The 21977-nt window shown below is 50.4% G+C and overlaps 6 protein-coding genes across 6 annotated transcripts; 2 read left to right on the top strand and 4 right to left on the bottom strand.

Annotated features, from left to right (window-relative positions):
• Positions 1–1218: 1218 nt before the first annotated feature.
• On the top strand, positions 1219–2171 carry nctA (negative cofactor 2 transcription regulator complex subunit BUR6; the record flags this gene model as incomplete). Its single annotated transcript, XM_025528047.1, has 3 exons — positions 1219–1626; positions 1693–1828; positions 1909–2171. The coding sequence occupies 3 exons, from the start codon at positions 1219–1221 to the stop codon at positions 2169–2171; spliced, it is 807 nt and encodes a 268-aa protein (XP_025382131.1).
• A 1622-nt stretch (positions 2172–3793) lies between these two features.
• BO83DRAFT_373104 (uncharacterized protein) lies at positions 3794–6727 on the bottom strand. The gene is made up of 5 exons (XM_025530015.1): positions 6660–6727; positions 6498–6605; positions 5741–6426; positions 5455–5676; positions 3794–5399 (listed from the first exon to the last, which is right to left on the bottom strand). Exons 1-5 carry the CDS (start codon positions 6666–6668, stop codon positions 3875–3877), a joined length of 2550 nt encoding a protein of 849 aa, XP_025382130.1. The 5' UTR covers positions 6669–6727; the 3' UTR covers positions 3794–3874.
• Positions 6728–6936: 209 nt separating this feature from the next.
• BO83DRAFT_350183 (uncharacterized protein) lies at positions 6937–8260 on the bottom strand. The gene is made up of 5 exons (XM_025528893.1): positions 8059–8260; positions 7868–8004; positions 7562–7807; positions 7325–7501; positions 6937–7236 (listed from the first exon to the last, which is right to left on the bottom strand). Exons 1-5 carry the CDS (start codon positions 8127–8129, stop codon positions 7022–7024), a joined length of 846 nt encoding a protein of 281 aa, XP_025382129.1. The 5' UTR covers positions 8130–8260; the 3' UTR covers positions 6937–7021.
• A 677-nt stretch (positions 8261–8937) lies between these two features.
• Positions 8938–13251, top strand: BO83DRAFT_459182 (uncharacterized protein; the record flags this gene model as incomplete). The annotated part of the gene is made up of 2 exons (XM_025537167.1): positions 8938–10770; positions 10819–13251. 2 exons carry the CDS (start codon positions 8938–8940, stop codon positions 13186–13188), a joined length of 4203 nt encoding a protein of 1400 aa, XP_025382128.1. The 3' UTR covers positions 13189–13251.
• Positions 13203–17012, bottom strand: BO83DRAFT_412763 (MFS general substrate transporter). Its single transcript, XM_025534434.1, has 7 exons — positions 16490–17012; positions 16094–16340; positions 15084–16020; positions 14580–14623; positions 14442–14554; positions 14132–14372; positions 13203–14061 (listed from the first exon to the last, which is right to left on the bottom strand). The coding sequence occupies exons 1-7, from the start codon at positions 16863–16865 to the stop codon at positions 13314–13316; spliced, it is 2706 nt and encodes a 901-aa protein (XP_025382127.1). The 5' UTR covers positions 16866–17012; the 3' UTR covers positions 13203–13313.
• A 1798-nt stretch (positions 17013–18810) lies between these two features.
• BO83DRAFT_193306 (putative protein kinase) lies at positions 18811–21214 on the bottom strand. Its single transcript, XM_025526571.1, has 2 exons — positions 19530–21214; positions 18811–19465 (listed from the first exon to the last, which is right to left on the bottom strand). Exons 1-2 carry the CDS (start codon positions 21043–21045, stop codon positions 18918–18920), a joined length of 2064 nt encoding a protein of 687 aa, XP_025382126.1. The 5' UTR covers positions 21046–21214; the 3' UTR covers positions 18811–18917.
• Positions 21215–21977: the final 763 nt, after the last annotated feature.

Here is a 21977-nt window from a genome sequence, read left to right as displayed (position 1 = left end):
AGTATACGATCTGTGGCTTTGCATCATTGACGCAGACTCGACGGGTGGAATCACGCGCGGCAAAAGCCAAAAGCAGAGGGTGGCCAATCAGGAAACGAACCATTCAACCAGTGCCTCCGGGCGGGGTGGCGACGAGAGGAGTGGTTCGTTCGCAGCTGAATTGACACCCCTAAACATGAGTAGTGAGACTCATCCACGGCCTCACGATGAGGCAGCAGCGCGTCACCGGAGTGTTGGACATGAGAGTCAGGATGAAATGGCGGAAGATGCCATAATCTGGGATCAGTCATTTAGAAAAGCTGGGGTTTCATGACGGATGATGCCGAATAACAAGAAACGAAGAGAAGGAAGATGGCGTAGCGATCATAATGATGGAGGATGGTTAATTAAAGAGAAGGATTGGGGGGAATGTGGTAGAGGAAGGAAGGATGTAGTGACTGGAAGGTACCACCCGTCAGGTTAGAGTCAAGCAGTTTCCGTCCGACCCAGAAAAAGTAAAATGGAAAAAAAAAAAAAAGAAAAGAAAAGAAAAAAGAAAAAAGAAAAATCGGAGAGGGAGCCTGAGGAACAGTATTTTTAGCGCGAGCAGTGGAACAGGCAGGCCAGGGTTAAAAGGGCCGCTGCTGCTGCTCCCCCGGAAGAAAGGGCGCCGGTCCTCTTCGTCTCCTCTCTGGATGCTGGGGCCACCCACGCCACGCCTTTCGTACACGCACTTTTTGCTCTCGACCAAAAAGAACCTATTCAAAAATTACACCAAATTCGTTCTTAAGAAGCTCGGACCACCCGCGCCGCGCGATCGGCACAAACAAGGAAAACATCCCCAAACAAATCGGTTTCACGACCACGAGTATCTTATTCATCGCGGAAAGTGTTTGTGGGATTGAAAATCGTTTACATTTTCTATCCCGGGCAGAAATTCCTCCAGATCCTGTATTCCAGTGGTGTGTTATGCCGGCCACGGTATCAGCCTGGTAGATTTAAATCCCTCCATTCCCCAATTTGTTGTTGTCACTCCAACTTTAGCGGCCAAGGTACGAAAAAGACGTTCCCCATATTTATTCCATACTAGGCCGTTTTCCTGTTAGGCGCGCACGCGCATCGCCCATAACGCCTGGATCTCTGCTTTAAGAAAAAAAAAAAAAAGAAAGAGAAAAATATTATAAATTGAAAAAAGAAAAAAAGAAAGAAAAAAACAAGAAAAAAAAAATCCCCACAGCAATGACAGACCAAGACCAATCCTATCGTCCACGATCCCCTGATTTTTCCACCTTCCAGTCAGTTCCCCTCTCACCTACCTTCCACAACCACAACCTCAACCACAACACGCACTATCAACTTCCTCACCACTCCCCCGTTTACCAATTTGGGAATCCTTTCGTCCATCGCGCTTCCTACGACGCCTCACCTTTCTTCACCCCGCAATATCAACCACCACCTCTACCACAACAACCATCGCTTCCTCACCACCCGGTCCCGCAGACCAGGGTTCCCCAGCAATCTTCCTCATACTTCCCTCCCGATCCGGACATGGCTCGTCGCTCGTCGCGTATCGCCCAAGCGGCCGAGGTCGCGCCTCACCCGCCCGTCTCCAAGTACGTCGACCCTGTCGAAGAAGAAGAGGAATATGTACCTTCACCTCCACCTCAACCGCAACCGGAACCACAAGAGGAGCCCGTCGCTGTAATTGAAGAGGAAGAGCCTCCGAAGCCCGCTCCTGTGCCCGTCAATGTGGAAGTGAAGACCAAGTTTCCTGTAGCGCGCATAAAGCGCATTATGCAAGCCGATGAAGATGTCGGTAAAGTCGCTCAAGTCACTCCCATCGCAGTGTGTAAGTTGCCACCCTCATCTCCGAAGCAATAATTGCCGCATGTTCAAAGAAGATCACCGCTAATCAAAATCAAATTATAGCCAAAGCACTCGAACTCTTCATGATCTCCCTCGTCACCAAAGCCGCCCGCGAAGCCAAAGACCGCAACTCGAAACGCGTCACAGCCTCGCATCTCAAACAAGCCGTCGTGAAAGACGAAGTGCTCGACTTCCTCGCTGACATCATCGCCAAGGTTCCTGATCAACCGGCCAGTCGCAAACACGACGACGATAACAGTGATCAGAATGAACAACAACCGAAACGAAAGCGCGGTGGACGTCGTCCGAAAGAAGAAAGTGATTAATTAATGCCCACTACGATTCTTGTTCTCAATTCGCGCGTCTTATTTGAAACGAACTGGCTTGAATGTCAGCTGGCATGCATTATGTGGTTTGAGGGACTTTCTATTTACTTGCGCGATGGGCAGCCATTCGATTCGATTCGATATCGATATTGATGGTTCTCCTTCTTTTTTCTTTTTTACTATTATCCTTTAGACTGGGTGGATAAGAGCGGGCGCATACTTGACTTGACTTACTATCATACTCTTGCTACTACTTCTGCTACCACCGTTTCTCTCTCTATCTATATATGGCGTTTGTGGTAACGGGGGCATGATCAGGTTGGTTGGATGGTTGGTTGGGCTTGCATCGCGTGATGTGAATACTACTATTTGCTTATTTTCTCGATTCTTTACCTTCTACCATCCCATTGGGTATCTGATTTCTTTAATTTTCTTGCTTGCTTTCTTACTCTCTTGCTTGTTATCACTACGCGAGGGAGTGACAAGCAGTCTGTACTGTATGTGTATGTATCGATAATGACTAAAAGGGAGTCTCAGGAAGGCAAGGGGGGAAGCAACTTACCTTGCTTGCGTCGCATGGACTTGGCTGCGCGTGTACCTATACTATTTACTTAAGTATACTCAGCCGAATATACGATCTGCGCGTAACAAGACGCGTAAATACGAGCGATGAAGTAAACACCAAATGATCCGGCTCAGTTGGAGTGTAGCAATATTAAATAATTTTCCCTGGACATATGTCCATCCATATATCATCAATACAGAACAAATTCTAGGCATAACTGAGTGACATCCCTTCTTACTAGTACTGGTACAGCATAAGTATACGAGCCAACTGAAGTCACATGACACACCACGTATTAGGATCGTCTTTTTATCTCGGTCAGTCACGTGTTTCCATAAACGATCCAGTCCAATCTGACTCTGTCATATCTCTATAAGGAAGGACTCGAATAGGAAGTAAGAAGTAGTAGTAGTCTGATTGTGTAGTTATCGTGATAGGCTGGCCACTGGCAAATCGGTGATAACAACTGTAGCTAATGACGTAGTAGATAGTTGTGTCAGTAGTATATATTTCGGTTCCCCCCCCCCCATACTATCACCTTACTACTGTTAGTAGCTCCAGAAAAACAAGCCTAATAGTTAAGTACTATTTGGGGTCAAGTTAGTGTTTATATGATTATTATTATGTTATATATATATATATAATTAGTTTACAGTAGTATCCATGAGTCGATTACTGATGTTATATATATAGTTCAGAACTGAACTATCACTATACAGCAACTGTACCGCAACGGGTGTAACTACTTACTGCCCTGACAAGAGAACTTTAAGAGTGCTCCACAGAGTGGTAAAGAAGATCTGTTGCGACGATCACTTCTACGGTTGACTTCTATTTGGCAAGAATGTTCATAACCTGTCATCATCAATGTCGACTGGTAGTACTTAGTACAGTGAGGTATTAGACTGCCTAATGAACCAAACTTTCCCAGGCACTTAAGGCAGCCATTAGTAGCTAACGACGTACCCTGTGATAACTACATCAGTCTGTATTAGATTCAGACACGATAGATTACCAGAAATAAAACAAGATATAATAATGTATATATATTCCATCCATACAATCAGTCCGTCACCCATAATCGCAGGACCCGCCCACGACTTTACTAAACACCCCTATCAATACATACAGTAATTGACTATGCCTCAACCGTGGCAGTATCTACAGGACCATCTATTCCCGGGTATCCCGCCTCTCCAAACAATGTTCCCCGCGCCTGCACAACAGCCGACGTTTCTAACAAGAACTCATAGAGAATGACTACGTTGGTCAGGACATGCCCCAGAGTCGCAATGCGGGGTTCTTCGTCGACGACCGCAGTGTCGCCCGCGTCGTCGTTTGCTTCGTCAATTGCTTCCGCAGCAGTGGTATTGTTGTTGGCATCGTGAGGCGCATCATCCACTGGGAATGGTTGTTCCAGTCGCTGGCGGAGTTCTTCAGCGGCGGATCTGCGCGCCGTGGAGACATCGCGGGGCGGTCGGAAGGGGAGGTCGCGGGTGGGAGAGCCGATGGCGTCGCGACTGGGAGAGGAGGTGGCGGTGCTGGAGAACTCGAGCGGTCGACTTGGCCGGCCGCGAGGGGACCCATAGTCCGAGTCGAGGTTGGATGTAGGGTGTCGGGAGGAGGAGCGGGTAGGAGGTGCGGAGTTGCGCTGAGAACGCCCAGACGCTTTGGCGGGCTCGTCGTCCTGGTGCAGGAGATCGCGACGCGCGGCGACGAGGATGTCAAAGTCCGGCATATCCTTGCGCCATTTCTGGATCTTCTGCACAAGCTTCTGAAGTACCGAAGTGAGGGCTGGAGTGTCGGCGTGGGACCAGGAGGGTTCTTCGTAGGCTCGTTGGATCTGTTCAATAAGGGTCGTCGAAGGGGTTTCGTCTGAGGATTTGTTCGTTGATGTGCTGTAGATGTACTTGGAAGGGTCCACGAGAAGCCAGCCGTCAAGAGCAATCAGGTGCGAAGAGGCGATGCTTCCGAGGACTTCGGTCAGTGCCAGGTTCACGATAACACTGTTCGTGAAAAAGTTCTCCAGGCAATTGAGCAGCTCGCGCACAATGGGGTCGTCGTGTCGTAGCTCGAGTGGCAGGCTCTCTTCCGGGTAATCCTCGGCCGGGGGAATGCACAGCCGGGCCTCGAGAATTGCCATCCCGTCCTTAAGGTAATTGTCATAAGATTCATTCAACGTAGGGTCATCAACGGTAGATGTGGCCATGTTCATAAGCTGTTCCAGCTCGACGTTCAACGCCCCGACAGTCCGTTGTTTGGCATGCTGGCCAGGAACGGTGCGTATTAATGATCGTGCAAAGGTATGGTGCCGTTGCAGAACGGTGCTCATTACCCGCAATGTCGCCAGAACAGTCTGTCTATTTGTCGACTGAAGTCCAAGGAGGGCAAGATCTCTCAGGTTGAAAAGCGACGGCGAGGGCCGCGCAGCTTCTTCGGAGAAAGCGGCCAAGACATCTAGCGACTTGCGTCGGCTGGCAGACATACCTATGTTCTTTCCGACTGCCGCAGGCTCCGAGTCAGAGGGAGACGCAAGCAGGAAATGAAGAATCCGGTGGACCAAGTCCTCCTGGTGCACAGACTCGAGAATGCGATACAGGTAGGTAAGCACAGCAGCCGTTGAACCCCCTTGCACATCGGAAGACTCAAGTAAAGACGGGTACCTGCATGCGTTATAGTGAGCAAGCGGCATTCCAGCAACCATACAACCGAACTTACAAGAGTTGTTCCAGGAAGAGAATCTGGAAATGATCCAACAAAGTCCCGTTTACCTCCGCCGACTTGCAATGATCAATAGTATCCTGCCAGAACAACAGATACGACATGAACGAATCCATCGACATACCCAGCACTGGCGGAAGAGCAGTGTCTTGCTGCGCGTGATCCGATAGCGCAATGATATGCGGGATATTCTCGTCCGTAGTCTCCGGGAAGGTCAAGCTTTTGCAACAGATATCAGCCACTAGTCCTCATCCTCACCACGAACAACCATAATAGAACTCACCTGCCCAATTGACTATACAGCGCACCCAATCCAGTAGCCATAAGCGTAGCAAGATCACTCTCAATCAACCACCTCTCAAGATTTTTCGACCTGGAAGCTGTCTCGATCAAATAAAGCAACCCCGTACGAGCAAAATCACCTGCCCTACCAGCATGATGCACATACTCTACGAGTAGGTAGAACAACGGAAAATCATCCTTCCTCATTGCACCCGCAAATTCAGCCCCAGTGTTATTACCATTGCCCTGTTCGCGTTCCTGTTCATCAGACCGCGGGGCGAACCACGCAGGAAGAATATTCGGCTGTAGACGAATATTGTTAGCCACGCCGAACAGTAGCTCAACGAGTCGTCCCTCAACATCCTCCGAGTGTTTATCCGCACGTCGCACTAAATCCACCAGTGCGCGGGCAAAGAGTCGATTATCGACAATACCATCGACCTCCGAATCGATGAGGGTGTTGAAGAACACGGTCGCGGATCGGAGCATGCCATCGTCGTAGGAAGACAAGGCGAGCTTAGTGACTGTGACGAAGATCTGCGAAGACGAGGCATATGCGAGGCATGGATGCGGAGCTGGGCCGCGGGATTCGTCGCTCAGCACGGAGATGAGGCGATCAATGCAATTACGCGCGTGAACGGTTGCGGATTGCTCGCCGGTGGAGGAGTTATTGGAGCGCCATATTTGCTAGGTTTGATGAGCGGGAAAGATCACGAGGGGAGAACTAGGAGGAGGAAGAAGAAGAAGGGCCGACGCACCTGAAGGGTATTGCATGTCCGCTTGAAGGACGCCAATCGCTCCGTGGGAGTGGACGCCCGGAAGCCTTTAGTAGACAGCGAGCGGGAGCCCCCGATGAGACGAGACCACTGGAGGCATTAGCTGAGGGACGGCGGTAAGGGAAAGGACGGGGGGAGTCGTACAAAGTCCATTGTTCTGTAGGAACAGCATATTACTCCGGAACTGGAGCCGACCCAAGTGGAGTGGAGAGTCCGCGGGGAGGTCGAAGCTGAAGATTAATCTCAAGGCCGGCGAAGCAATTGCTCGCCCGCGCAAAAAGGGGTTAGTGCCGCTTGCCAAATCAGGCCTAGTTGTGATGCCTTATCAGTTTACCCCTTTTGGGTTAGATTCCTGGGACACTACTTAAAATACCTCCATAACATTTCCTATTCCAGAAGCACCTATAACTACTACAACCATCATGAACCTATCTAATCATAAGCACTAACCACAGCTACATCCAACATTCGACCGGTATATTAATCCTTGGTACAGTTGTCTATACTCAATACCCCTCGTTAGCTAGTGGCACCCTTCCTGCGCCATTTCCCACCGCCAATCCCTCGATATACTTCGTCAGAGTATCATCCAAAACACCCCCAACGAGATACTTGGACAGAACGTGGCCGGCCATTTGACCATGTGAAATAAACCCACATCTAGCCACATCTTCTAAGAGCTCAGTGGTCGTGTGTTCTTTGATGGCCCGCTTAATGCGTCCTGTTTACACACGTCACAAGGCATAGTCAGCATCTATAAACGGAGCAGATGGATAAGTGCGAAATTCAAAAGATCAAGGCCCACATACGTCTCAGAGCCCGATGGTAGGGCTTGTTGATTTCGATGACCCATTCCTGAATGGAGGAGACTGGATATCGGTTTTTGAGACCCACTTCGTAGCCCAAGCTGCGTACTTTGTACAATGTCGTGTTTTCAAACTCTAGACGGTCCAGACGGTTTTTATTCTCCGTGGATTGGTTTGTGGCTGAGCTCAGTTAGACCAGACTTGCTCTCGTGCGGACGTGAAGCACTCAACAGAACATGCCTTGTTTGCTCTCCAACGGAGAAGACGAGCCCGACGTCTCGGGATCGAGTTCGACCACCTCAGTCTTAATTTCTCTCACCTTGCCTTCCTGACCTGGAAAACTTGACAAAGGAGTTTCTGGAGCAGCAGAGCAATAGAGAAACTCTCTGCTAGCATTCTCGAGATCTCCCTCGACAATCTTCTCTCCAGCTTCCGCACGTGCTTCATCCCTTTGCTGAAGAAGCTTTTCAAGGTCGTATCTTTCCTCTATGAGCATGTTAACGGCCACTAATCAGTTTGTATAGCACAAGGATCACCATGTCATACTGTAGACAATGACTCCCTTCTCGAAGCGTGCGTTGGCCGAGTAGGAGAAAAGGAAGAACACGTCCACAAACCCGATGAGGCGGATCTTTCCTGGCCATTGTTCACCGTTGATTTTGATTTCCCATGGATGAATATCACTAGTAAATTATTAACTTGAGCTACCCTGATGTCAAGCGGAAGGGTCGACATACCAATCGCACTCCAGCGTTTTGTCCTTGACGGACTTGCCGAAGACGCCCAGAACTCGGTGATAGGAGGCCATGGTGAGCTTGCAGTTTGGTGATATGGGGTTAACTAGGGAGGCGCGCAGAGATCATTGTTATTTGATTTGCACTTTCCCCCTTTCCAGAAGGTGCTAACTATACAATCAATGCTTGGTCCGAAATTCGCCGTCACCCTCCAACTGGAGGGGCAACGGAAAGGAGGTGGCAATCATGCGGGTGAGGGTTGCAGGAAATAAAAGCTTTCCCGTGACATGTAGCAGCGAACTATTGGCTCTCATACTGCCAACAACCGGCTGGTTAGCCGCTAGGAAGGAAATTGCGACACGAACATGCATACGATGAACGCGTAGTACCAGTCTGCACCCTCCATTGACAGACGAATCTTCGTGGGCAACATGCCCTCGGGGACCTGCCACCGGGGACATGTAGTCCAGCTGAGGCGTTCCGCTAATGCACCCGGGTCTGGTTCGGAAGAGGTATCAACTCTTACGGCGCTAAATGCAACACGGCGCTAGCTTACTGGCTGTCAATGTGTCGGATTCTCGGATCAAACATGACATGTTCGGTAGAGCGCCGATCGAAGATGAGGGCTAGGCTATGAGCCTTCGGATATCTCCGCCAATCGACCTGCAAGTGGCAGATAGCCCGATGCGGAGATGGGGGTGCGGTTGCATGGCCTCCAGCTTCGATAAGCTTTTCTTTGTGAATATAACGTGGCAAGATGACTACGGTCTTCCTTGACCCATCATCAGAAAGTGGCTTTGGGACTGCCAAACCCACTTCCCACATTTCGCGTGAATCTCTGCCATCCATCGTCAGCCGCTCCGTTCGTTAAAACCCAGCAAGATGTTCAGGAACAAGCATAAGTTCGAACTACCGTCGTTGGGACGTGGACGTTCATCGGACAAGGAGCTCTCTGTATCTATCTTGCCTGCTGCCGACGATAACTCCGTCGTCAAATCTCCAACAGTAGGCCTAGTCACTTCAGCAAATGAGATGCTGGGTAGTCTACGGAATCCACCAACCGACACGAGCAATGTTAGCAACGATAATGAACCAAGAGACTCGCCGGCCAACAAATCGAACGGCTCTACATCGGAAGCAGAAAAGGTCATCACCAGAGATGAAGTCCTAGGCAGCATACGCGATGCCGCCATGAAGTCGAGCCTCGTTATGGGCGCCAAGGAACTGAGAGAATCCGCAAACGGTGAAATGGCCAAGGTCAAAGGCATCCTGTCAAAAGACAATAGCTCCAACGACGAAAAGCTAAGAGGTCTTCTTCATCTTATGCTGAGTTCTAGCACAGAGCCTAGACTGTACAACGACTATTTGGACAAGTCGATGGACGAAGACTCCGACATCCTGATCAGCTCATTTGGTGGACAAGTAGATGACATCTCAGTCCCCCTCCGCATGTTTGATTTGGATACCATGAACTTGGTTGATACGGGTTTCTTTGGAGAGGAAGATCAGTACTGCATGCTGTCCCATAGTTGGAAAGGTGCAGAAATTGACTATGCGCTTGTGTGCGAAGCCCAACGTGCTGAAGAGGCACCAGGAGGGCTGACTGGGTACAATGATGTGGATGCGGTTCTCGCCCTCTGCGACCAGAAGATCAATACAATCGCAGGAAAATTGCGCAAGTTGCTACAGGAGAGACCAGATGCAGGAACATCAATCCGGCAACTGCTCGTGACGTCTCTTAGGGTATCCATGCTGGAAAGAGATGTGGTTGATACCAAGCAAAAGCGGACTGTTGAAAATGCAAACAAGAGACAGGCAGATCTGGAGCAAACCAACTACCAGAAATTGTTAGACTTCCTGAAAGAAGTTAAGAGTCTACCAAGCCTAGCGAAGCAACAAGAAGATGCAGAGGAGAGGGCGAAGCAGGCAGCGGAAAAGTACTCCCGCGCTGAGCATGATTACGCATCAGAGAAAAACAGAATCTCGAAATATCGATCGAACCGCCAATTGTCTTATGAGATGGACGATTTGGTTAGGGCCTTGCAGCATAGGAGGTCGGCACGGAAGCTTCAAAAGTCTATCAGCCGTGCGCGAGATATCTTCCAGAGTAGACCCTTCTTCGAGACAGGTAGACGATATATCTGGCTGGATAACTGCTGTATCAACAAGCGACAGGACGCTGAATTGAGTGAGTCTTTAGCACGCATGGGAGAATGGTACGCAAACGCAGACTTTTGCCTGGTTCACCTGGATACTCTGTGGGACAACCGGGAATGGTTGGATGAATGGGACCTGTGGTGCGAAAGCAAAGGCAATAATGAAGTGGGGGAACCGGACCACACTGAGGATAGCTACGTGGTCAGTACAGCTATGAAGACAACGCCTAGATGCCAGCCTGTCTCGCGCTTTAGCGAAGTCAAAGAGTGGAAGCCAACATGGGCTACCAGAGGCTGGACACTGCAGGAATTGGTCCTCAGCAAAATGACATTCTATGCCAATGCAGACTGGAAGTTGCTGTCGCGACCGGTTGATACTTTGGGGAGCTACTATCACTTTTGCCCTTTCATTGATTTTTACACCAAGAATCTCAATTACGTCGATGGCGAGGCACTGAAACTTGTCGACCGTGTACGGGAAGTGATAGCAGCCGCAGAGGAAAATGGAACGATTGAGAATACAAAGATCAGTTTAGTCACACCGGGTGAGGCTGAAGAGGTGAGCTAAGCATCCAGTGTGAACTACTATTGTCTGACTGCGATATAGACTATTGGCGCAGAGAGCATAATCCGGGCTCTGAGGCTATTTGGATATGTCGCGCCCAAGAACTTGGATAAGCAAACAGCGAGAGCTCGTATCGGCTACTCTGTCCAACTTGTCGTTGAAGCATTCAAGGACAAGCCAAGCTACACAGACCCGGAACATGACATTAGAGAACAGATCTTGGAAGATATATCTGAGCACTATAATGGACTGGAACGGGAGAAGGCAGTGAGGGGAACAATAAGCCTGCTGCTTGTAGCCCTTGCACACAAGGCAACCAAGTCCATCAGGATTGATCGTAAAACAATCGCCGAGTTCAGCAACGTCGAAGGCCTGAGCAGCTGGTGGGATGGCACGGAGAGGAGCCGTTTCTCTGCTCACAGTGTCATGATGCTGGCATCGCATCGACAGTGCACCAAGGCTATTGATAAGGCGTACTCGTTGATGGGTGTCCTTGGAGTGCAGTTCCCAGCGTTCCCAGCCGAGGGCCTTACCAAGGCCCTTTCTCGGCTCATGGATGAGGTGGTGGTTACCTCCAACGATGTTTCTGTCTTCAACTGGACCGGCAAGTACAATGGTAGCCCTATACGCGGCCGGTCTTTGTACGCGTCGAACATTGACGCCTTCTACACCGAATCACGTTTCGATGTAAACGGCGAACTCGTCCGAATTTTCCGAAATGATCGTACCAAAACCCTGACCATCGCAAAAGGCATTACTGACATGCTGCTCAATGCCAGCAACTTCGTCTCAACATTCAAGCAGACCGAAGAAACGGTCAGTTTGCTTCTAGAGATGGTCAAATTCATCAGGGAAAATGATAGCCAAAAACTGGAAAGCCTTCTAGATTCCCCAGAGCTCGTCAAGACACTGGCGAATGCTGGCGATTATGCGCGGCAAACAAGGTCGGAAGAAGATGCGAAACAGGACGAGAATGTGCAAAAGTTTGACACGCCCGTGACTCCCCAGACCCCCCAAGCCCCTGGAACTCCGGGGATCGGAAGGAAGAAGTCATGGGGAGTTAAGCTACCGAACCTTCACAAGGGGAATCCTTTCACGGGCGATAAGGCAGCAGACAAAGAGAAGGCAGCAGAGAACGCCAAGAAGGCAGAACAATTCGAAGCTGAGATCAAAAGTGTTGTTGGCAGGGCCCTAAAAAGTGATCTCGCGCGCAGAGATAACAAAACGTCAGTTGGAAACGAGAAATCCCCCAGCGAAAGCAATGAATCTGGAGCGCAGGCCATTAGGTTCAGCAAGTGTGACGAGCAGATCATCTGCCCGAACCCCATAGTCGTGAACAGCTCTGGAATCAAGGGCGTGTTTGACATTCAGCGCATTGTGGTCAATATGCTGCAGCCTGAAGGGCTTCGTGCGAAAATCAAAAATGCCGCAAGTGACAAAGAGATGATTGATGGGTGGTGTACTATAAGTACTGGGTTTACTCTCACAATGGTAGCATTCTGCTGTGAGCGAAAGGTTCTCGAAAAGCAACTGGACTTGGTCGAAGTGATCGAGCAAACCATCCTCAAAGAAGCCGCCCCAGCCAACACGAACACGCCCGCACAGGGGGTTGACACTGATGCAGATGCACAGCCAACGAACCCAGAGAGCCAGCAAAACATACAAACCAATGGTGAAGGTCCAGCACCGGATCCTGCTTCTTCCCAAGAAACAGACAACGTAAACCGTGACAGTCGGCCCAAGCTCAAAAACTACGGCTCTTCGGCAGAGCAGAGACGGGTTTCTCGCATGATTGACTTTGTCACAGAACCCAACCTCCACGCCATAGCTGGAGAATGGGTTCTGGCACGGTTCTCCGGCACGCCAGGGGCGCAATGGTTCCTTTGTCGATTGGAACTGGGAACAGGCAATGAGTTCTACGCCCGCCGAATCGCCACGGACAAGTTCAATTTCTCCAATGCCGTTCCCGAGAAAGGTTTGGTCGAGTTTTGGCACAACTTCATGCACAAGAAGAAGCTGGTGATGTGCGATATGCTTGATCATTACCTCGATGCACAAAAAGCAGGGACGTACGCAACTTGGTTCCACGAAAACCTCAAGGAGAGCTTCTCCTGGGGTGATTCTAGTGACGACGAAGATGAGCCTCAGCAGAGCAAACAAGCCAAGGCAAAACAGCCAGCCCCGGATGGTAGTACCACCTTGACATCAACCGCTAAGACATTGAAGATGATTGGCTGGGGGATCCGATTTTTCTACGATAAATACTATGCTGAATACTTGGAAGACCGTCTCACTGAAATGGCCTTGGCCAAAATACCGGTGAATCTCCACGCCGCAATCAAGGACCTGCACGCGGACAAGGTCCTTCTGCCGGTGATGTTTCACTCTGGAAGGGACGTGCATTTCTTCTAGATAGTGACTGACAAGTGCTGGTTTCATTGAGAATAGCTATTTGGATGTAGTGTGGCTCCGCCAAAATATTGATAATTATCTACTTATGGGCAACTGCCTATCTGCAAGCCGTAGTTGACGGCAAATTACCATGTCCAATATGACTTCTTCCACAACTTCACAAATTCCAACTTTTGCGGCGCCGTCACGGCTACACGTCTGGCTCTGCCAAGGCGAGCCAGCGAATCCCCTACATAGTTCGGCACCTGCTCTTCGAGCACCATCACGGAAGTCTCACTGAAGGGCCGTTCATCGTCTCGGTCATGAGGGTATCCATTCTCCGAAGCACTAGGATCAAACATGGTAGCGTCATGCGTTGGCAGTTCATCCGCAGCGACACCCACGACTGCCTGTCCAATGCGCACCTTAATGTAATGCGTCGGTCGACCCAGCAGACTCCACAGGAAAGTAATATACGACCCGGGGACCGGAGTCACCACGTCTTTAGGCTCATACCGCAAAGCCACAGGGAAGATCTTCGTCTTGTGAGGAGCGCTCGCCAGCACGGGGCTCAGCGGCAACACGCCCTGTCCGTTGGTGGTCGTGCACTCAGGAAACAAGGCAATAGGGCGGCCGGGGTACTTCCGCATGATGGTTTTTAGATCGACAGTACGGGCTTTGGGCCGGGGTTTTGCTTGCGGGAGAGCGAAGGCGCGAAGAATTGCTTGCCAGACGGATAGTTGTTCGACTTCGCGTGTGGAGGGATAACAGGACACGAAGATAGGGTCAAATACCGCGGCTAGGTAGAGCGCGTCAATTGGGGAGGTGAAGGAGGAGGCAATGATGGATCCGGGCCCGGGTAGACGGTTCTGGTGTCGGTCGTTGTTGAGAGTTCTAGAATCGAGCAACTCAGTAGATGTTCTAAGAGAATAGTATAACGTTTGCAGAGAGGTGCGCAACTGACCCTTTCCTCACTCCGTCCACTTGAAGATCAACCCACCAGATGCTGGGCACGCCTAGGATGCACCACAGAGCGGCCTTCCTTCCCAGCGATGTGATCGGGAGCCATTGAAAAAGCAGGAAGTAGCCGATGCAGACGGGTATGAAGAACGGGAGACGGACGCAGAAGAGGAAGATTCGTAGTATCCACTGAGGGTAGCTGAGCGATGGACGAGGAGTCGGGAAGAAGGGTGAGACACCGGTTCCTATACAGCGCATCATCGTCAGTAATGGAAAGCGGGCTCAATGAGTAGGAAAGGGGTCTGCACACGCACCTCGATCGCGAAATTGGGTAAATCTCTCCATGACAAGGGGGAGCTTTGGTGACGACGAGATAAGAGGGATTAGTGGAATTGCAGACTGGACATGACCAGACTTTGACAGCAGACTGCCGTAAGCTTGTAAAGCAAGACGTGGGTGTAAGTTGTCCGGTCAGCGCGGCAGGTGGCGGGGAAACCTGCTGAGCAAATCGATAGTATATCTTATCAAAGAGAATATATGTCGGCCAACTCAAAACCGACTGGGGGGTTGTTGGCGGCACCAGCAGAAAGGCGCAGTGATTTGTTGATTTCAGCACGAAGGAATGGGAATTGAGATGTTCACATGCGAGCTGCTGCTGCAATGCCGCACTAGTCCTGCTTGGGTAATCACCTTCCCTGTTTAGGAACCCGAGGCTGGAAGGTTGACTTACCGCCCGTGTAGTAAGTAACATAACATAGTTCATCCCTCGCATCAACAGACTTTAATCAAGCTCCTTTCTCTTTCTCAACCTTACTATTTACATGAAGTGAAAAGCCTTATACTCTATATATGTACATTTCCTAGTCATCGCCAGTTCAAAAGACCACGTTCTCTTCCTCTACCGTGTCATCCGACTGACGAGAAGGAATCCGGAACATCCAGATAGCGACGCCTACCAAAGTGAAGGCCGTCGCGGTCATCATCCAGGCCAGACCGATCCAAGCCCCTCCCAGTTCCAGTCCAATCTGGAACACTGTGGTGATGGACAAACTGGCAATGACATTGCCCACTGACTGCAGAACCTCGATAATGGTGAAGAGACGGGCTGTTTCTTCCCGATTCACCAACGTGGTAATAAGAGCACGAGTCAGGAAGACAAATCCAGACCCGGATGTCTGAACTAGCAGACTGGGAATCAACATCGCCACGCTCGGTGAAAGACCGATTCCCAACGTTCCGACCGCCAACAGCCCAATACTGATGCGCATGAGCTGCAGGTCTTTCTGGGTCGGCTTCATGGTTTTGAGAAGTTGTCTTGAAATGGCCGGTAGAATGAACAAGAACAATGGGATGGTCAAGGCCGGCTTGAATGACATGAGGAAGTTCGCTTCTGCCAGGGTCCACTTATACCGGGTGGAGATGTACTGGACCAAAAACCAGGACGAGCCACGGCTCAGTCGATAGACAAGAAACGCGGTAAGGAGGAGCATGATCTGCTTGTTTCTGAAAATGAAGGAATACGGCGCGAAATAGGCTCGCGACCTTTGTTTTGCCGAAGCGAAGAAGGTTGGTCGTGCTGCTTTCGTGGTGAAAGAAGCTTCTTCCCCCTGAAGGGTTTCTTCATCACTGAGTACCTCGTGTTCTTGTTCCTTGCTGGGAACGTCCTTATACTCGGTGTTTCCGGGTGACATCTGGCTCATCTCCATGCTCGGCTGCTTCCAAGTCGGTTGCGATGACCCTACACGCATCGTTTCCGGTAATGATAAGGCGAATAACATGCCAATAACAGCCAAACCCCAGCCCAACAATAGAGGAAGCCATGGGTCTAATGCCATCAACCAGGAACTGGCGGCACTAGAGGCGAAATCGGCTCCCATGCTAGCCACGCCGAACCTGAAGAATATCGCCGCTCTGATGATTATTAGCTATAGTCCCACCAACGGTTGTGGAATTTGATGCACGCTACCTTTCTTCTTCTGTTGACACATCCGACATCATTGTCCAGATGATGGCAAATGCTACAACAGGGCCTCCGCCAAACAACCAAGCCAAAGAGGATGCCCAGACAGTTCGCAGAGGGAAGACGTCTGGGCGCCACATAACCACCAGCTGAATAATGCAGTTCAGGGCGAAACCGGGAATGCTCAGACAGATGGTGGATTTTCGGCCCCGTCGATCAGCCAATAAGCCGTATGGAATTGCTAGCACAGCACCTGGATGAGAAAGAACGTGAATAAGGGTCCTCGTCTATATGTCGCGCATAAAGTGCAAAAGGGAGGCGCCCAATTGGTAGAGACTAGGGAACAAGAGATGCGACATAGCCTCGTCCGAACCGGCGGCGCCTTCGTCGTGAACTACTTACTCAGAATACCATCGAAGAACTCCATATAGCCCTTCACTGCAGCCAGATCCTGCTGGACCGCTTTAACTTTGCACAATTCCTCCTGGACCTCGCCGTCGGCCCCAATCTGGGTGGGATCATATTGCGCGTAGTATTCTCGACAGGCGATGGACTCGTATATACGGGTGACGGGGCCGTTGGACATGCAGATGCCGACTTCGACGGCCAAGATCATGGCAAAAAGGGTCAACATTAAGCGAAGGCGAGTTTTCCGAAGGTGTTCTTTCTCTGCATCCGACGGGCCAGACTCCTCTTCCACTGGGGACGAGGGCCTTTGACCCGAGGCGAGGAACGGGGCATCCTCGCGATCGAGGGGTTCATTGGACTCAAGAGGCATGGTTCCAAATGACCATTGCCCGTCGAGGGAGAAAAGTGAGAGGAAGGGGATATACGACGGGATTACATATGGGCGCAAGAACGCGATCAAATACGAGCATTAAGCGGTGAACCTCTCAGCCTAGCCACAAAACCCCGATAAGGGGAGAGGGGAAAGGAAATTGAGATGAAACCGGGAAGGGGAGGAAGAGATGCGCCATATAAGACTGCCGGGGGGGGGGGGGGGGGGGGGGTCCCGCCCAGAAAGATTAAAAATGGCAGCACAGGGGAGACTGTCGTTGGCCTCGAATTGGGGGGGCGCGCGGCGGGCTTAGCAGTTGCAGGGTGACTCCACACTATATGATTAGTGAGACTAGTCCACGGGTCAAAGTCGGTTTCTCCTATTTCGAGATAATCCGTCAGACCCTGGGACGTGGCAAGTGTGAGAGAAGAAAAGGGACTAATCGATTAGCCCAACAGTCTTTGGCTTTGGATCCTCAAGAATCTGCGAGTCCACTTTTGAGTCTGGGTCCCGCGGGCATCCGGGCATCTGCCTACGTACCATGAACATTCTTACGACGGACAGGCAACAACAACTGAAGCAACTGGACAGATTACTACTATCTATCTTATACGATTCGAGGACACACAGACCGCCCAGCAGCTGTCGTCAGCCTCCACTCCCGCTGCAGTTGCCCCTAGTCACTGACTGCCATTTGTCCAAACAGTTCAATCTATTACTAGTACCAAAAGTCTAGGGCTTACAAAACAGTGCAGCATTGAAAAGGCCAACCACTCACTTTTCCTGCTGATCGGGCCACATCATTCTATTGGTCTTCTCGAAACCACATCCTTCAGCCTGAAGCCAATCAGGGGGGTTTGTGCTGGACGGGCGCGCCGTCCGTCGTCAGCGGGGGAGAAGAAAACGAACCAAAAAGCCATTGGTTCTCTTCAGGGATTTCTCGGCTTCTCTTCCTGGAAGCGAAAGCCACCGATCCGCCCGCCATCCGATCATCCGCGCTCATTATTTCAACCTCTATAAGATTGCTACTTATTAAGATGTAGCAATCGAGAATCAATACGACTAGTATAGTCACTTCTGACCGACTCTTCACCTGCACGACCAATTTCCTATCCTGGTGATAATCAACCCAGGCAGACAAGAATATTGGACATGATCATGTCGGTTATGAAGTAGTAGTAATTGCTTACTGCATAACACCTCCCTCCTTCCCCCTCCCCTCCTCACCCCTCTCCCCAAAGTACGATCAGTCGTAGCCTTCTTTCGAGATCGGCAATCATACTCGCTTACTGTACTTACAGCAGGTGAGCATTTCACTACGTACAAAAAGAGCTAGTAAATCCGGCAAGGAGACAGGCAGACAGACAGACCACTCGGTAATTAGTTCTTCTAGATTGATTGATCGATTAGTCAACCAATGCAAATGCATGGAAATGATCATAGGTGATATCATAAATTGTCCACCACGTTAATTAATTACTGCATGTTAACCTATTTATTTGTCTGTGACACTGGTGAGTCTCCTTTTCTTTCCTCAGCACCCGTGGTACTTATTGTTGATCAGTAAAGTAATCCGTAATAAAGTGAAAAAAAGCGAATGCGCCTTTTTGAAAAGGTATACTATAGTATGGTATAGCATCTAGAAACCTGACACAGTTGGTAGTATGAATAATCGTGAACATTAAAAGGAAACGAACAGACAGTAATAGTGATCATCGGGCCGGAAGACCCAAGTGAACGTCGGCTCATGCTAGATAAGTTAACAGGACAAAGTAAGTAGGTAAGGTAAGCAGTTCTTGATGTTGCAATGCATGGTGTCTTCAACGACACAATATTCATCCATCCCCAAACCCAAGAATAATAGGTATTATATATGGTCGCAATGCGCCAGTAAACGAATGTTAGTAAAAAGATATAGAATGCAAGTCTAAAACGAAAGAAAAAAGAAAGAAAGAATGGTAAGTAAGCAGGGTAAGAACGGAAGAAAAGAAGGGAAAAGAGAAGAGTGTTATGTAATGGAGGGGAGAAAAAACCACTGAAAAGAGACCAGCTCTATGGCACTTCCTTATCCCCCCTCTTTAGTTCGCCGGGTATGTCGATCGCCTCCTTAACCCACGACATCGACGCGATCTCATCCAGACTTTTTCGTTTCGTATTGCGTTTCAATAGCCCCTCGACACAATCGCGGGCGCCTTCGAGGTCCTTGCCTTTTTCATGATCCCATTCGTCGTCGCTGTCGGCATATCGGTACCAGGACCACTCGACTCGTGCGATGCGGTGGGGCGTTCGCGCGCGGAGTTTGGCAGGGTCGCCTCGGGTGCCCGGCAATGCGTCGAACGGGAGCCGATTTTCCATCATGGCGTATAACAACACTCCCAAAGCCCATGCGTCTGTTGATCGTCCATCATACGGTTGTCCCATCAAGATCTCAGGGGCTGCGTAGTCCTCACTGCCACAACGGGTCTGAAGCAGAGGGCTTTCGGGAGGCTCGGGTATTCGTCGGGACAGACCCAGATCGCTGAGGGTGATGACGGCTCGATCGTATGTGCGCCAATCCGTGATCGTCTCTATCGCTTGCATCGGCAGGTTGACAAGCACGTCTGAAGAGGAACAGGTGTCAGCCTTGATCGCTGAAAACGAGGCAAAGAACCGAAGGATACTCACTCTCAAGTTTAATGTCGCGGTGCACAATGAAATTTGCATGCAGGTAGCGCACAGCCCCCACCAATTCGGCAAAAATACGACGAATGAGTTGCGGACTCATGGGCCGTGGACTCGACGATGCCACGTCAAAGAGGTCACCTCCGGGACAGTAGTCGAGAACCAATAGCGCGCGCTTCTCGTCGCTACCAAATGCTTTCAATTGCACCAGCGACGGATGATTGACAGATTTGAGTATGTCTACCTCGCGCTTGAGGGAAACTTCCAAGCGCTCCTCATCTGCACCACCGGCCGGTCCATACTCGATAATCTTGACTGCAACAAGCTTCTGTGTTACCAAATTCACATCTTGAAGACTGGAAAACATGGTTTCGTCGTCGCTTTCTCGTCTTTCTATACGTGCCGCGAGGGAGACTTGACTGAATGTTCCCTGACCTAGCTGACGTATCTTGCGGTACTTGCGACGTTGTTGTGTGCGCACAGACCGTACCGAGTATATCTCATCAGGGCCAGCTGCCAGCGGTGTTATAACGGGTTCGTCATCGCGTTCATCGGAGCCACTGCGACTGCTGCGAGGAGGCGTAGGAGGGCGAACAGTAGGCAATGCGATCCCCCGGTGGACAGCCAGATACTCTTCGCGATGAAGATTATTGCTGTTGTTGTTCGTCTTCGAGTCGGTGCTGACAGATGCAGTGATCCCCGGGGGCATTCCTGATCCTGAAACTGCAATCGGCCGTGGCTTGACCGGGATAGCGCGACCGGGAGGTACATACTCGCTTAAGCTGCGGTTGCGAGAATGCTTTGACCCAGATCCTTGACGTGGTTTTGTCGGAGACTCGATGGGCGTCTCACTAGGTGTTTCGGACAGCTTGTCAGGGAGCATGTATTGCCTGCTTCGTGGCCGGGATTCGCAAGCACCGAGCATTTGAGAGGAATCGCTTAGTCGTAAACCGAGACTGGAACCGCTGCGAGAGGTTGTCGAAGGCGTCCGAGACAAAGACTGGGAATTGCGCCGTGGCAGTTTCCATGGCGACATGCCACCGATGGGCGATGGCAAAGGCGTGATGTCTCCCATGGCCATGAGTTGAGGGGAAGATATGAGCGAGGCTGGAGACAGAGTCAAAGATCCTGCGCTGGTTGGAGGGCCGGCGAACAGACCGCGCAGGCTTGGAGTGCGCCGGGGGAGACTGCTGGACGAGATGCTGTGATGCACGAATGACCCAGGTTCCCTTGGCGGGCTCATCTGGCTAGCGTTTGACAGATCCGTGCGAATCTGAAGCGAAGGCAGATGATGGGGGTGTGGGTAGTGCTGCAGAGTTACATCCTGCAGTCCCTCTGCAGGAGATTTTTCAATATAAAGCGGAGGAGTATGAAAACTCCCTTGACCGGGGACTATAGCAGAGGGTGCACCAATTTCATTATCATCCGAAGCCGTTGGGTTGTTGGCTTCGTGTAATTGTGGTTGGTGAACGGTAGATCCTGACCTATCGGTCGGTTGGGCCGAATCCGAATGGACCATCGAACGGAAAGAACAGGGCACCTGATGGATTGAGTGTTCCTATCCTGGCTGTATTTATTTTTATTTGAGTATATATTCCCCTGGTTGTTTCTTTCGTTTCTTTTTATCTTCTGTCTTTTTCCCTTTGTTGCAGCTGACAAAAGGCCTGTGAAGGAGGCGTCGCGGGTAATATGGTAGACTGGGAGCGGGCAAGTTCGGGGTCTAGATGCGAATCCCTCGGGTCAACCTAAAGTAAACCGCGTGGCACTTGGCGCTGAAGGAGGCCCTGGGGGCCAAAAAGAAGAACGGGGAGGATGGAGATGTGTTGTATCAGTGCATTAGCAGGGAAGAGGTCCTTATATGGTTGAGGGAAGGACCAGAATAAATCGCGGTAGGTTCATAGGAATGAAAGGTAAGAAAATTAAGAGGGAGAGAGAGAGAGAGAGGGAAAGAAGAAGAGGAGAGAGAGAAGAGAAAAAGGCAGGAAAGAGGGAACGGACGGCGGGGAACACCGAGGAGATGATCCCAGAACCTCAGACCTTCTTAAGCAGGCGAAGGGAAAGCCAATCTGAAAAGCAGATCCAGCAAAGAACTTGACTTGAGTAAGTAGCTTCGGCGCGCTGATGACGCTGGCGAACGAACGAACGAACGAAAAATCCAGGCGGGGTCAGCTGATAAACCGGCCGCTTCGAGATTAGCCGCCACGAGGAAAAGGCGCTACCCCGCATTAAGTAATACCGTTGGCGGAAGGACTAGAAGAGGACCGGATCTTGCCTGCTTTGGGGTTAGCTTATCATGGCCTCGGCCCTATCGCAGTCGTCGCTGTATTGTCCACTGATACGGGACGCGCCACCCAAACCTGATATTAATACTCTAATCTCTCCTTCTCCCTTAATCTCAATCCTGGCTTAAACACTGCGTAAGCTGCACTAGACTTATAATTTGATAAAAAT

This window comes from Aspergillus eucalypticola (genome assembly GCF_003184535.1).
Source record: "Aspergillus eucalypticola CBS 122712 chromosome Unknown BO83scaffold_48, whole genome shotgun sequence".
Lineage (NCBI taxonomy): Eukaryota > Fungi > Ascomycota > Eurotiomycetes > Eurotiales > Aspergillaceae > Aspergillus > Aspergillus eucalypticola.
Note: the sequence above shows the minus strand (reverse complement) of the source record. Positions and strands in the feature narration are given on the sequence as shown.